General features: G+C 36.3%; 1 protein-coding gene across 7 annotated transcripts in view; it reads left to right on the top strand.

The window, feature by feature from the left end:
• Positions 1–16,508, top strand: part of espn (espin) — a 95,003-nt gene that overhangs the window by 34,407 nt on the left and 44,088 nt on the right. For all 7 annotated transcript variants that reach the window (XM_084087410.1, XM_084087409.1, XM_084087413.1 and 4 more), the window contains exon 8: positions 13,487–13,648. In XM_084087410.1, the coding sequence (XP_083943536.1) occupies positions 13,487–13,648 (162 nt within the window). The remainder of the gene's footprint in view (positions 1–13,486; positions 13,649–16,508) is intronic.

Below are 16,508 nucleotides of genomic sequence, written 5' to 3'. Positions count from 1 at the left end.
GCACCAGAATCAGAAGCCAGAAGGAGATCATTTAGCACTTTTAAAAGAGCTGTTTCTGTGCTGTGATATGGACGGAAACCAGATTGTAGTGGTTCAAATAGATTATGTCTCTCTAAGTGTGACTGCAGTGACTGAATAGCGTTATCGAGGCCGGACTTCTTGAGAATTGGAGTGATGGCCGCTATTTTCAGATTAAGCGGGACATAGGCAGTGGTAAGAGATCTGTTAATAATGTGAGTAATAGGATGAATAAGTGAAGGCAAAAGAGTTTTTAGAAGATATGTTGGAATAGGATTGAGTGTACAAGAGGTAGAATTAGATTTGATAATCAGTTTTTCAACCACAGATGTATTTGTGAGTAGAAAAGTGTCTAATGGACAACCTATCAAATATGGAGTTGAATGGGGAGTGGCAGTAGAAGAGAAAGATTGATAAATGTTATCAAGACTGAAAGCTTTCACAGAGATCAGCAGACCCAGCAATAGCTACAGAGGATGGTTTGACTAGTTTGTTTATCTCAGAGAAAAGAGCTTTAGGTTTGCACTTAGCTTTGTTGATAACAGTAGAAAGATAGTTAGAGCGTGCAATGTTAACTGCTTCTTTATATTTCAGTACTGAATCAGAAAAATGGACAAGGAGGGAAGATTTTTTGTGAAGTCTTTCAAGACGCCTACATTTTGTTTTCAGAACTCTAAGCTCAGTAGTGAACCAAGGAGATGAATGGGTAGACGGGACAGTTCTAGTTATTAATGGAGCAAGATCATCCAAGACATTACCAATAGATTTATCATAGGTTGAAACTATCTCATCAGGACTCAGGAGATTGAGTGCAGAAGGAAGAGCAGAGACAGCAATAGCAGCAGAGCAATTGTCAACAGTTATAGATCTCAGTTTCCGGTAAGATATGGTAGTTTTAGTTTTTGGTTTTACAAGGGGAAGTGAGAAGTCAAAGACAATTAGTTTATGATCAGAGATGCCCAGATTATGACCCTGAACATGCACATTGTCAATACAAACAGTACAGAGCAGATCAAGAGTATGAGAGTGAGAATGTGTTGGAAAATCAATATGCTGAGATACTTCAAAATAATCCAAAACAGACAAAAAGTCTTTTGCAGCAGTACAATCAGAAACAACATGTATATTAAAGTCACCTAGCATCATGATTCTATCATGCCGGGCGAAAGCGAGAGTGAGAAGTTCAGTCAGATCAGAGCAAAAATTTCGATTATTTCTAGGAGGTCTATAAATCAACAAAATCAGAAGCCGAGCGGGGCAACCTGACTGCTCGTCTCACGAACGAGCATGCTCAGTCAGTGCTGAACTGCTTAAATTTATTCAAAGGCAGGACAGCAGTTCCACTGAAACGATTTCAGAGGCTCCAGGGGCATATGGCATCATCCGCAGGCATGGCCGGTCATCACGCCGCTCTGTTTGCTTCATACGAGATACACAACCGCTTCAGCACTGGCTACACAACTGGGTCCAGGGGATCATCACTCCGACCTGTCGCCTAGCTTTCAGCCCATGGTCAGACCTTGCCTTTCTATGGGCAAGTCCCCCTAGAACAAGTGTCCAAGCATGTTGTTGTCTCAACAGATGACACCACCACTTGCTGGGGTGCCGTATGCAACAGGCATGCTGGCTCGGGCTCGTGGACAGAACCTTGACTCCAGTGACATATCTATTGCCTTGAGTTGCTAGCAGTATTCCTTGCCCTCCGCTGGTTTCTACTGTGGCTGCGGGACAAGCATGTACTGGTCTGGATAGACAACACATTGACCATTGCGTACATCAACCGTCAAGGTGGTCTACTACACTCCCGTCATTCAGATACCGGGCGAGCTCAATCATACAGCCGACATGCTCTAACGACAGCTCACACTCCCGGGAGAGTCGAGACTCCACCCCCAGGTGATCCAGCTGATTTGGAGGCTCTTCGGAGCTGCTCAAGTAGACTTGTTTGCCACTCCGGACACGTCCCACTGCCAGTTGTTCTATTCGCTGACCAAGGGGACCCTCGGCATGGATGCACTCGCACACAGCTGGCCCCGGGGCCTACGCAAGTATGCGTTTCCCACAGTGAGCCTACTCGCACAGACCCTGTGCACGGTAAGGTAGGACGAGGAGCAGGTCTTGCTGGTTGCGCTGTATTGGCTCATCCGGACCTGATTCCCCCTGAGCCCCTCCCTGGCTCATTTTCCTGACGAAGGACCTTTTTTCTCAGGGACAGGGCACCATATGGCACCCCAATTCGTCAGTCTCTGAAGTAACTCGTAGTGACTGACTGAATGGGAACGTGTAGGTTACCTATTGTAACCTGAAGGAGGGAACTAAGACGTAACGTCCCGTCGCCACAATCCCTTTGTCCACCGCTGAGCGGCTGGGCACTAGCTTGGCTCCTCAGCGAAAAACCTGAATGAGTGAGTACTGCATGGTTTCTTATACCCGCAGCACGGGTTCAAAGTCCATTGGCCGGTTCTGTTGACACTCGAAGGTGATAGGGCTCTCAGGCGAGATCCCAGTTAGTCAGTCACTGATGTAACATCTCCGTTCCCTCCTTCAGGGGGGTACAATAGGTAACCTAGACGTTTTCCTCTTCTTCGACTTAGAAAGGCATTTGGCTTATGAGCCCTTATAACTGAAAGGCTTGACTTAAAAATTTGACTTAACTTGATAAGCTAATGTTCAGAAACACAACATAAGATCTGAAAATGCATTTTATGACCCTTTTAAAAATAAGATCATGATTATTTAATCTAGAGCTACACTGAAAATTCATCCATTCGGAGTGCAGCGCACATGGCCTCTAGTGAGTCATCATCTGCAGTGTGTTCCTGCTGATCAAACAGATATGAAGCCATGAGGATTAAAGTCCTGAGTCACAATGTTTATTCATAGAACATAAAAGAGTGTTATTTGTACTAATGGACAGTACAGAATAAAAGCCTTTACATGAATTGCTGTATAATAGTGGACAAGAGTGAGTAAAGCTATGATCCTGTATGCTTATATACAAGACTCATACATTTTATTCTTTTCTTATGCATGTAAGGCTCACAATCAGTACAGAACTGCAAATGAACATGTACCACAACACAAAAGGCAGCCCAAATAAAATGGAGACTGATTTAAAATGCTTTACATAGGCAACTCTGCATGGCACGCAAAACAGCGCTACTCATGTGAAGTGCACAAGAGACACAACTTCCTGAAATGATTCCATATATCACCACTATGCTGTATCCGCAAACATACAGTATACTTGTGTAGGGTGAGAGATGTATTATTTTTTTAGCAAATCCCAGTTTCTTGATTGGCTGTATAGTCTCAAAATGTAATCTATATTATTGCCCAGTTCTAATCTGCTAAATGCGAAAAGGCATAAAGATATTAATATATTATAAACATTAACATCATGATTGTCTGTAAAGCTACTTCGAAGTAATGTGAAAATTGCTATACACTTAAATTAGGCTTTACCTAACAACACTAATAAGCATAAAAACACATAAATTACACAGCACACATACATTTTGGATGAAATACTTGTAATAATTGTAATTTGTTTAATTTTTTTTCAATACTACTACAAGTTTTGAATCAAATGTATGTATATTTATAATCTACATTTCTCTTGATTCATCCTCCATCTAAAAATATTTTTTGAGCTTTTCGAAGTGCATTCTGTAAAATACTTAACAATACATAAATAAAATGGGTTGTGAAGGCCTTTTAATGTTGTCTTTAAAGTCATGAGTTGACTAGATATTCAGCTCACTAGGTTGTAGAACAGAACTAAAGATTCCAGAATATTTAATAATATTTCAATCACTGATGTTAATGACTTAACATCTTATAAAGTTAAAATAAATGCATTCAAGCAATATGATATAATTATACAGCTCAGTTAATTACAAAGACCAGCTTGCCAAGTTAGTTGCATCCCTTCTGAGTCTTGTGTAACTAAATATTCCACAGAGCTTTAGTTATTCTGCGTATAGGCCCATAATAGCAAAGCATTCCCTGTGGATTTTACATCTAATTAACACACACTTACCACAATCTCATCCTTTTTTAATTGGCATGAAATACAAATGTAGGCAGCTTTGACAGTAAAGCAACACAATATGTTCTAATTAATCATCCATAAACTTAATCACAGCGGTTTGTCACAAATAGCACACAGTGGTGCACAGTGGCCATTAGAAAGCTGGATAATCAGGCCAGCAGTGCATCTTCTGTTGTCTGGCCAACAAACTTCAATCTGTGCTAAAAAAAAAAAACACAACCCTGAGCACACTAATAAACACAATGCGGCTAAGCCCAGAGCAGGTGCACATACACGATATGGACTCAAACACTCGTATAGACAAAAATACAATGCTACTTTTGTGTTCTCGTTAATGAGGGCTTCCATTAGCCAAGCTGACCTTCCAAAGGCTCTATTGATGCATTGCATGACATATTTGACATTAATTTAACTAATTAAACTGTCAGATATGCCAGCACATCCCAACACACAAATTCTCAGATCATTACTGGGAATTCAACTGTACTAGTGGCATCTTTGGGATATGAAGAGCAGATAATGCACTTGTTGTCTGGCCTGTTTGCTAAGCATTTGAAGTAATAGCTTGTATCTTCCTATCAAACCTTGTTTTCATGATTACCATTGTACCTTATGGTGGACTAACTCATGAAAAAAACTTAACACTTCACTTAGTATGCAATAAATATATGTATTCTGAGGCTCCAAAAATTAACTATACACTTAAAATGTCTGAGTGTAATTGTTATTAATTTTCATTGGCTTGCTTCACAACACATTTCAGTTTATATTATGATTGTAGTTTTAGACTAAATATAAGCCTGTCACGATACACACAGGGAAAAGGTAAGATCCAAAAGCAGTGTTTTATTAAAGGGTAATCCGTACTCACAACCAGTCCAGGCAAAGGTCATAATCCAAAAGGCAATCCAAAAACATAAAAGATAAACACAAGAAACAGGCATATATGAGACGCCGGTGTTGTGTCATTCAGTCATCATGTGATGGTTCACGATTATTGATTGGCGAGTACAGAAAATCCCAAAAAAAACGTAAACGTAGATCAACTGAGGCAAGCAGGCTTTGGGACAAACAGAGAAATAAAACAAGGATCAATATCGGTGTGGCTTTTTCGAGATGGAGAGAGCTTCGCGACAAACTTGGACGTGACAGAGACTCTCGCATGTGTTTAAATAGACAGGTAAACAAATATATATTATTTATTGTACACATACATTACACATTATATTGAACTTTCTTTGTACTTCAGTAACGCTTTTTATCAAGTCTGGTGACCAAGTCTATGGCAGTGAAATTAAATACAGTATGTCTTGCACAAAAATTACTTGCAAATACTGTGGGTTTGTTTAAATGTACTTTTAGTACGATTGTTTTAAACGTATAAAACTGTACAGCATTAACCCACCAAATCATTCGACAAATAGTCACATATTACACATTTCACTTGCCTTGCATGCAGCTAATTCATTACGATGACATAAAATAGTGTGATCAAACATACAGGTAATACAAAAACTAATTTATTAGCTGATATAGGCTATAATTTATATGATTCGTGAAATCCATACATCTCTGGATGGTGAAAACGACATCTCTCATCGTTCCACTCTCCTTCATAGCGTCATCAAGCTTCGCCTTTGTTATTGTTTTGAAAATGCGACCTCTGGCAGCGAAAAAATTACAGATTGTACCTTTAACACAATTAGTATTGTTTAATTAGCTTATAGTAATGGAACTGTTCATTGGTTATAATGAGTTATAGTTGAGTAGAGTAATAATGACTTATAGTAAATTAGATTAGGTCATGGACAAAATGGGAAAATGTTGAGTTATGTTAAATTTGCTTTAAACCATCCTTTATTAGACATTAATTGCAATCATTTTCAGTGTTTCTTAAAATATTTTCAAATACTGTACATTAAACTTACATTGTTTTTATCAACATTCAGTGCAACATTTTGAGTAAATTTTGGCACTCTGAATTTACTTGTATTTTGAACAGTTGGTTTGGTCACATCATTAGAAATAAGTGTGAACAATTTCAGTCGTTGTGTGTAAATGATGACAACTGTGTTGTAGTTGTGTTTAACTTTTGTCTGCCTGTATTTAGCATTTTGAAACATAAATGCATCACAGTGCAAATTGTGTTTTAGTGAGTGAGAAAGTGTTTAGAGTTTTACAAAAAGATTTATGTAGGTTTATTCGACAAATTGGTTTAGGCTTTTGAGAATTTGGTTCAAAGAATGGGATTTAGTGTTTTAGCAATTCAGAAAAACTGTAATATATTAAGTATATTATATTATATATTATATAGTATATTATTATTAAGTAATATATATATATATATATATATATATATATTAATATATACAATGTAGAGACTACAATATATTAACTATGAATTAACTATAAACTAATAGTTTGTAAGTACTTTATTACTGTATACTTTTACAGTGTTACCAAACTTTCTTCTCCTTGCAGCAGCGCAGTTGAAAGGATTGTTTGAGCTGCGCCCTCTACTGTGTACAGACGTGAATTAGCATTTCCTTCAGCCTGAGGCTTTTTCATTTCACGTTTGGTGTGAAAGGGTCTTTACATTTGCAAAAATAGAACTTTTGTTTTTATTTTTGTTATTAAAAAACAAACAAGCAACCTCCAGAGGTGAGAAAACGTAACACAAAAGTAACATGATGCATTACTTTCCATTAAAAGTAACTAAAACAAACAAGCAAAAAGTTTCCATAAAAAGTAACTAAGTAATGCAATTAGTACTTTTTAAGGAGTAAAGCAATATTGTAATCCATTACTTTTAAAAGTAACTTTCCCCAACACTGCAGTGGCATCCATTACTACTTTTATCCACCAAACATAATGAAACCTTCAGTTAGACCCTGTCTATGACTTCTGACCCCCAGGATGACCCTCTGCCTGATCCCTGTCTCTCCTCTCAGACAGTATCTCTTCCACTGGGCCATAGAGCAGAGACGGTGATTAGTCTCTTGAAGAAAAATTGTCCCTGTATGTTTAGTGTATAGGGATGTGGTAACCTTTTCAACTTTAGAAAATCCCGCACTTTTTAGGAGATATTAATTGCTAGGGGTTCAGTAGCACATATGCTGAAAAAATATCCCTCAAATTTCAATACATGTAAAAAAGGTGTTGTTTACCGTAATGCACTTACTTCTAAGAATCACTTACTAATGTTGTCTTTCTATAGTTGTATCCAATGTAATTCCTTTCATGATGATTTAGACAGGTCAAATAAACATTTTTGTATGGAAGAATAAATATACAAACTTAAAAATACAACCTGAATTTCTGCCATTTAACCCTCTGAAATGCCTTGAAATTCGACTGTACTGCACTGTTAAAAGGAACTGATAAAAAGTTAAAAACGTCAAGTCAACATGATGTATTTAGATTTTTAAGTTATTTCAACTACTGTCTTAATAATTGTTGTTAGTAACACATGATATAATAATATAATTATGTAACAATTTAATATAATAATGATTATAGGATATAGTTTTAAAGGTTGTAAATATAACTCAGCACTTGACACTTGGTAATTTGACTGCTTGTCTAACATGGGTTTTTATGTAGTTTCAAGTAACTCACATTTCTTAAATATTTGTGACTCAATAGGTCCCATAAACTGGAAAATATGTTATAGAGTGTAAGTACATTATATAAATATTTCATGACCAAATCATGACTAATTCAGTACATAATTAACTACATAGAGCAAACAATGTAGTCTCCTTCTAATGAAAATAAATACTTTAATAAGACATGAAGAAATCTTCTAGAACCCGTCGTCGCAAATCATATGCAGTCTGCTTTTCCTTTTATGGTCAAAGACTTTAGGCTGCAGAGCTGCTGAAATGCTGTTGGGCGGGGGTGATTGTGAGGAGGGATTTAGAGATGACAATCATACACTTACTTAACAGATTACATGTACTTTTCAGGAGATGGAACCTTTCAGGATTGAATTTATTTAAAAAAGAGAAATCACATATACGAGTTCTTCCTCTCAGTTGTTTCTCCTAGACAGCAATGGGATTGAATGAAGAGCAAAGGGAGACCTTAACATCTAAAGTTTCAGAAGAGATCTCAACAATGTGAAACAATTTGTCAAACTCTGCAATCAAAATATTTCAATTTGAACATCTCATCAAATTATCTGTGCTGCTATTAACATTATTCTCTATATTCTTACAGCATATCAGAAATGTTATTTTTTGTGTAATGGTTAGGTGTGTAATGCTCATAGATATGGAGAGAGATATAACATTCATATGTATTTTTAATATTCATATATATCAGATTTGTAATGCCCATGTTACACGAAGAGGTGAATAATACTTGTATATGCAAAGAGAAATATAATACATACTGTTTATTTTTCGCTTATTCTCACACAAACATTTATCAAAGTTTGGAGGGAAAAATGAAGAAACAATGTGTATTAAAAAAAAAAAAAAATCCCCTTGCTGCTTGAATACCATGGTAAAGCAAGTATGCATAGCAACCGCATACTGAGAGTTCTGGGTTGTGTTTAGTGTAGTTCAACTCGCTCAAGGTTAGTTTGTTTATAGAGTTCTAATATATTTGAATACCACACCATTTAGTAACTCAGGCCCATATTAGGCTATGATTCGTTCAACTTACACTAGAATGTTATACAAGTTCACCTGAGTTCACTTTCAGGCTTATTTTTAATCCAAGATCGGCACTTCATTCAACATAATTCTTATACACTTCGTGTTCTTATACACAAAAGATTCACATTATGTTCTATTTCTAATTTACACTGTTCTGCTACACTCTTATCACCCACTGCCACTTGTTATTTTTGTAAATAAACTACCTTTGAGAGAGAACTCCACTTTTATTTGTAATCAGATTCCCTTCGGTGGCCGGTGTGCATAATGCAATCCTTCGACCGGTGAGAAAGCCGAGTCGGAACGGCCATGCTTAGCCACTGTGTCACAATGGTTTGCATAAGAGCCCATGAGCGCTGTGACCTGTGGTTGGTTAACAGGTGAGCAGTGAAGTCATGGCTCTGGGATGTGATTGTTTGAAAGGGGCGGGGAAAGGCAAGTCGTGTGTCAGGTAGAATGACTCACAGTAGAATGGAGATCCTGTGACACCTGTGCATCTACCGGCTCTCAGTTTAAACCTTCGCGTAAGGTGACAGCACTGTGGAAAGAAATAAGGGCAGTCAGAAAGGGTAAGACTGCTATTCAGTGTTATTTTGTTATGAAATGATGATGGTGGCAAGCGTTAAAACTGTTGGTTTGGTTTAGTTGTATTTACTCAAGCTTTATGTGTAATTATGTAATTGCCTTTGCAGCTGCAAAAGGCGTTTTTGTCAGGAATGTTTTCCAGACTTTCAGTATTACTTATGTCTAGTTATTATAAGATAATGTAACCTCTGACTGGTTGTTTGGTTGGTTAGTAACCTGTGATAACCTAGAGAACCTTTCAAATGCACTGAATACGTAATCAGATATTCGTTCAACTGCATTCTGCATTCATTTTCTTCACTCAATTTGTCTTCATCTAACCTTACTGCACACTCTTTAGATCAGTCACAGCTGAGTCCCTGTGTGTTTCAAAAGCCTGAAGAATAAGTATTGGTGACTGGTGATGAAAAATTCAGCAGGTTTTAAATAGGCTCAGGTCCATCCACATTGTATAGAGGTCAGCTATAGCCTTTCAAGCAGCGATTTCCCTGAGGTATGATAATCAAACCATCTGCACTGGGATGAATCGAGTTACACTGGGAGTAATTCTGCATGAAGGACAGTGCTTTAGACAACAATTCAAATTGGAAGAACTGCTGGAAGAACATGCATGGATAATACCATTCTCAGAGCTGGCATGAGACATAAAACCCCTCATATGACAGAATTCAAATTCATTGTAATAGATGTGTGGATATGCTTTCAGGCAGAGATCATGCTGTATTCCTTTTTTTATATCCAAAAATAGACGTGTTTTTTAAAATTATTTTATGAAAGGTACCTTTAATGTTTTTAATCACAATATAACATCAAACAACTGATTAATGTCTCATATTTGGTGCTTTTCTTTAACTATTCTGTGACATTATGTATTTAGAATTACATTGCATAAGGTTGATTACTATGCAAATTCAAGGACTTTGCATTAGGGAAATCTTGAGAGAAAACAAAGCATTGCCTTTTTTGTGTTGGAAATTTCTAGAAAGTCTTGAAAACACGTCTGAGATTGCTCTAATGTAATTTCTGTTGTTCTTGTGATGTTAAGCCTTTACTAAAGGCAGGTGATGGTTTTAGATCAGTGATGAAGATTCACTATCATACACAAGTGAGTGACAGCTGTAGAAAGTGAAACCGTTCAGTGCATTGATACTGAAACAACATACAAGGGGTCAGACAGTCTCTCTTTTAGCCTGGTGTGTTGTTTGCCTTCTACTAAGACGGTGAGGCTTAGAAATCCATGTTACAGTTCAGCTTTTGTGCCATGAAAAGTCTTTTTGTTTTCAGGTAAATCAGCTGGTCACATGAGGCTTTTCCACATAAACTCAAGGGGAATTACTGAGAGTTTATGTGGCTTAATTTGTCAGGTTTTTCTAAAGTGGAGCAACTTTAATATGGGATGAAAATTCAATTAATAGTCTGTTTCAGATTACTTAGAATTGTGTAAAACATAGAAGATCTGGCATTGGTTTGTGGCATTTTCAAGGAGTGCTATCAACAGTGGGAAGGAGAATTGTCAAAATCTCACACTGACACTAAAGCCTGTCACATACAAAGTTATTATAACCTTATTTAGTATTCATGGTGTGTGTGTGGGGGCGGGAAGTCAGTATTCAAATATGTAAGGTGACTTGTCATTTCAAAAAGTGACAGCAGCTTCAATAGTGTTGCTTAATTTTCTGCTACACTTATTCGACTTCTTCTAAAACTAATTTAAACAATCTTTTTTATAATTCTTGTATTATAATTATTATTCAAATGGTTTTTATAAACACATAATATTTTAGATATTTCATTTGCTACTACACCCCTCCTCCAAAAAAAAAAAAAAAAACCCTATACGCATTTATTAAAAAGAGTGTAAAAAATGTTGACCAGTTCCCTAAAATATACCATTTTAAAAATTAACACTGTATAAGGAGTGTAAATGTTACAAAAAATGTTTGCACAATAATAATATAGGCGGAGATGTGTACATGTTAATTTTCTGTCAGGATTTAAAGTTGTTTCTATAATGTTGGAGTTTTAAAGGTTACCATTGTGCTGAAGGGTAGGGTCTGTGGTTTGGTCAAGGATGGGTCAAAGAATATTGTGATTATATTATTGCTGTGTGATGCTTTATTTAAAACACAATAATTGTTCACAAACTAATACAGTGATAATCTGCTAGTTATGTTAGCACATGCATGTGCACTACTGCTAGCAAGCAAATGACTCCAAAAGATTTATGTTAAAGGGGTGGTATAATGCCATTTTCACAAGATGTAAAATAAGTCTTTGATGTCCCCAGAGTGTGTATGTGACATTTTAGCTCAAAATACCCCACAAATATTTTTATATAGCATGTTAAAGTTGTCACTTTTTGAGGGTGAGCAAAAACGCACCGTTTTTGTGTCTGTTCCTTTAAATGCAAATGAGCTGCTGCTCCCGGCACAGAGGGCGGAGCTACAATAGCTTGTGTCCTTTTACCTCACACAGACATGCACTGGAAATTTCAAAAACCTTTAGCCTTTTATATTCAAACCGAAGTCAGAAACATGGAGAGACTCAAGAAGAAATGACAACATGTAGACAACATTTCTGAATGGTTAGTTGGTGAATTTATGTAGTTTATGTGTAGTTATCTTCTAGTCATTGATTAGCATATTCTGTCTTGATAATCTATAAATTGCATTTAAATTTTATGTAAATTTTAGGGTTAGTGATGTCACTAACCCGGGAGGAATGTCCTAGTCCCTACCAGCCTTTTGTTGTAGTCCTTAAAAAGCAGTTTCTTTAAAAGAAAATATCTCCCTTTGCTTTGAACTTTGAGCGTTGTAACTTTGCAGATGTTATTTATGCTCAAACAGTATCATTGCACACCAAATAAAGTTAGAAAAGTGAAATCATATTCAACCACCCCTTTAAATTGATGTTTCTAATTTTAAAGATTTTACTCGGTTCAGTTACGTTTTAGTCACTCTAAGTATTTGAGTTGAGTTTATAGTGTAATTTAATTATAAAAATATTTTTTTAATGGACTCTTGAAATACAGTACTCATAAATATTGTTTTTTGAACTTCAGTGGTTTAATCGTTTCAATGGAAACCAAAAATGTACCTTACCCAAAAATGAAATTCCTCACCCTCATGTCGTTCAAATCCGTAAGTCTTTCGTTCATCTTTAAAACACAAATGAAGATATTTTAATTAAATCTTTATTGAAAGTCCACACAACTACCTCTTTGTCACTTCAAAAAGTTAATAAAGAGATTGTAAAACCAATCCATATGAATCAAGTGGTTTAGTCCAAATAATCTGAAGAAACACGATTGCTTTATATGATGAACAGATTTAATTTAGGCTTTTATTCACATATAAACATTCATCAGTTCACACATCAGTTGTGGTAAACGGAAGCTCAAGCATGTTCGCTTTACGTGCGAGAACCAATGAGGTTCATTCTCGTGTTACGCAGCATGTTTAAGCTTCCGGAAGAACCAATGAGGTTTGTTCTTACGCATCATGCAAGTATGGTTGGGCTTCTGTTTATGTTCGCTGATCAATGTTTATATTTGAGTAAAAGCCTAAATTCAATCTGTTCATCATATAAAGCGATCGAGTCTCTTCAGAAAATTTGACTGCTCAATTCATATGGATTAGTTTTACTATTAGTTGATTAGTTGAAGTAACAAATTGATAATTGCGTGGACTGTCAATGGAGGGACAATTTTAAAATATCTTCATTTGTTTTTTGAAGATGAATGAAAGTCTTAAGTGTAGGGCAGGACTTGATTTTGTTCATCTGGAATTGATTGGATCATTGGATCAATCTCATGTGAGTAACAGGTTTTCCCGCCCTTGCGCCAGTAAACATGTCAGTATACACACCTTACGTGAAGAGAAGTTGTTGCAAGAGGGAGTTATTATTATTGAAGAATAATACAAAAAAGGGCACATGCATTTAAAAGAAAAAAAAAATGATTCGTCAATTTTGATTTTATGGTGACTTTCAGTTTTTGGATTTTACAGATATCCAAATATTACTGGTAGGGCCGTAGACCATAGGCACGTTCCCCAGCATTGAGATGAAGTGATTGATTCGTATGATTTTCTTTCAATGACTGATTGTTAAAATTCTGCATTTTATTTTGTTTCCATCTCTGAAAATGTGCTGTTCATTTCGGCAGGAGTTGAATCCTGGCGAGAGCCACGAAAGACTTCGAAGAGTCGACTCTAATCGGAAGTCTCGCAGCTTCAGCAAGCAGCCCAGCACTGGGGATTACTACAAAACCCTGGGTAGCGATACCACGGACCAGTACCCCAACAGAGCCATGGCACCCAACGAGGAGGTAAAGCAATTACAAATTCATGTTCATATTTTTTTCTATTTCAGTAAGAGGATGAATGGTTATCTGTATGCTTGCTACATCTTAAATCTGGACTCAGGACTTGGACGTCAGATAATATCTGTAAGACTAACAATGCCACAGAATAAAAAAGTGGTGAAAAGGTTATACTTAGGCAAGTGTTTAGTAATATTTAGTGATCTCAGGTATACAGAGGCCTCCAAAGAGTATTTGGAGACTTAAATACCTCTCAATGTCATTTTATTAGATAATGAAATATTAAGTGTCATCTGCAAACAAATGCTGCTTTTATGGCAGAAGTGTGTCCAGATGTGTGGTTTGTTACAATAACTATAAACATGTTTCACTAACATACGACAAACACAACCTAATACTTTTTTTTTTATTTCTAAACAAATGCTTCATAGTTCAATTTTGCTAAATAATGCAAAAACATTTAAACATTTTAAAGTTGTATTGATCATGCAGTTTGCTTTTTTATCATTTAAGGGGGTAGTATTATACCCTTTTGCAAAGTCTTGATTTTGTTTTTGGGGTGTACTAGAATATGCTTTCATGCTTGATTGTTAAAAAAACATTCTTTTTCACATATTTACATTATTACAACTCCTCTCTCCCCAGTCTATGCTGAACGTGCCAATTATTTCCTGTTTCGATGAAGCCCCTCCTTCCGAAATATGAAATGTGCTGTGATTGGTTAGCTAGCCCAGTGTGTTGTTATTGGTACCACTTAGCGTGTTCAGGAAATGTCACGCCCCTTGCCATAACCGCAAGCTCTACTCAGATGTAACTATTAAGGATGGCGTCAATTTCAAACCAGTTCAAGCCTGATTCAGACTTAAGAATGTTAACAAACAAGAGGATCATCCAGAATGGATTTCATGCACGGATTTTGCAAGCACAGATTTCACAGGACTTTTCAGAGTGGTATTTTTAAAAAACATTTCTTATACATTTTAGATCTGAAGTTAAACACCATTTAATGATACATGATACTTGTTGGAAAACTATGGTAATACAAACAGTAATCGATCACAAAATCATGGTTAATTCTGCTAAGGGGCGGTGAACAGCCTTACAAAAAGCGAGAGCTTACAAAAGCTACAGTACAGTGTTTAATATAAATTTTAACCACTTTAAGTTCATCAGCCTTAGGAAGGTCAAATAAATTAATTTCAAACAGCGTCTCTTTGACATAGCAGCAGCTCAGCCAGGCCTCGTCCCCTTTTTTGCGTATTTTGTGGGCACTGATTATTTAAATGAGTAAAATGGAAAAAGCAAAATAGGACCCCTTTAAAAAGCTTTATATGCTTGTATTTCATAGTTTTTAATAAGATCCTAAACAATGCAAAGCACAAACACTTTGTCTTTATGCATTTCTACACTAAAATGCTCACACTTGCAAATAACTGAATGATAAATGTATCGATAGCAGGAAACAATGCCTTACATCATGTGACTTGGAAAACCACAACCATAATGGTTGCCAAAACACAAAGCAGCTATTTCCTGGGCAATCAGCTGTCCTCTTTCTAAATGAAGCTGGTTTCACTTCATCACCTGTCACATTGCAACATAAATCCATGCAAGGTGTGGCATCCCAGAGCTAGCATTGCAGTTCAACATTTATTGTAAACACATTGGTCTACTGGGTAAACAGTACTGCCTTTTCTTTATTGTACTATGTAAGTCTGACGGCTGGGCCTAGAAGTATTGTGTTTTCCCCTGAACTCTCCATTTACTAGCGCAGATTTTTCCTATTATAAATGAAGGATGACTCATGGGAAAGAAAATTAACATTTACATTTCAATCAACCAATCCGATTTGAGGGATAGATTTACAGTTAAAGTCAAGTTTAGGCTTAAAACAAGAGCTTCTACTCCATTCTTATTCATCTGTCATTTCCCTCTGATTTTAGGGATAAGTTATGGGTAGGGTCAGGTTTAGGGGTAGGGATTTAGGGGTTAGGACTATGTTTTTGGACAGGAATGTTGTTCCAGGATCAACAAAATACATTGTATCAAACCTGTATGACTTACTTTCTTCCATGGAATGAAAAAGGAGTTTTCTAGCAAAATGTTGAAGCTGCTCTTTTCCAAATTAAAGTGAACAGTGACCACATATGCTCCTGATCCCTGTCCACTTTTATTATTTGAAAAGCAGCTAGGATCGTACAATTTAAGAAGATTGTGGAAACCACTGGCACCATTTGGCTTTTGAGAAACACAGCCCTGGTCTGTATATGAGGGTAAATAATGTAAAAAATGTGTTACATTTTTATTTCAATAGTCAACTTTATACATTCAACTATAAAATATTTCCCCTCTTTTTATTTATATAGCACTTTATACAATACAGATTGTTTAAAAGCAGCTTTACGGTGATAACAGGAAAATGATTCAATGATGCAAACAGTTCATTTTGGCTGTACAGCAGCTCTAAAAGAAAATAGTGTCATTGTTTAGTGGAGGTCTATTCAGTGTTGATTCAGTTCCATTGTAAAGATCATCCATTATTAAATTAGTTAATTTAATCTATAAAGCAGTTCTGCAGAAAAACAGTGATGTCGTCTTCCAGGGCTACATTTCCCAAAAGTGTAAGCCTAAGTTGATCGTAGAGAGCATTGGTGGCAATAGTTCTACGATCAATTTAGGCATACAATGCTTTTGGGAAATGCAGCCCAGCTCAGTTCAGTTCTCATCCAATAGTATCAGTGCAGTCAAATCAATAATATTGTTGAATATTTAGTGAATTCTACTTTGCAACTACATGCCAACTAACACTTAGAGTATTAATAGACGGTTAGGTTAGGGTTATTTTTATAAGGGTTCGTAGAATAAG

Source organism: Abramis brama (assembly GCF_963993115.1).
Source record: "Abramis brama genome assembly, chromosome: 16".
Taxonomy (NCBI): Eukaryota; Metazoa; Chordata; class Actinopteri; order Cypriniformes; family Leuciscidae; genus Abramis; species Abramis brama.
Note: the sequence above shows the minus strand (reverse complement) of the source record. Positions and strands in the feature narration are given on the sequence as shown.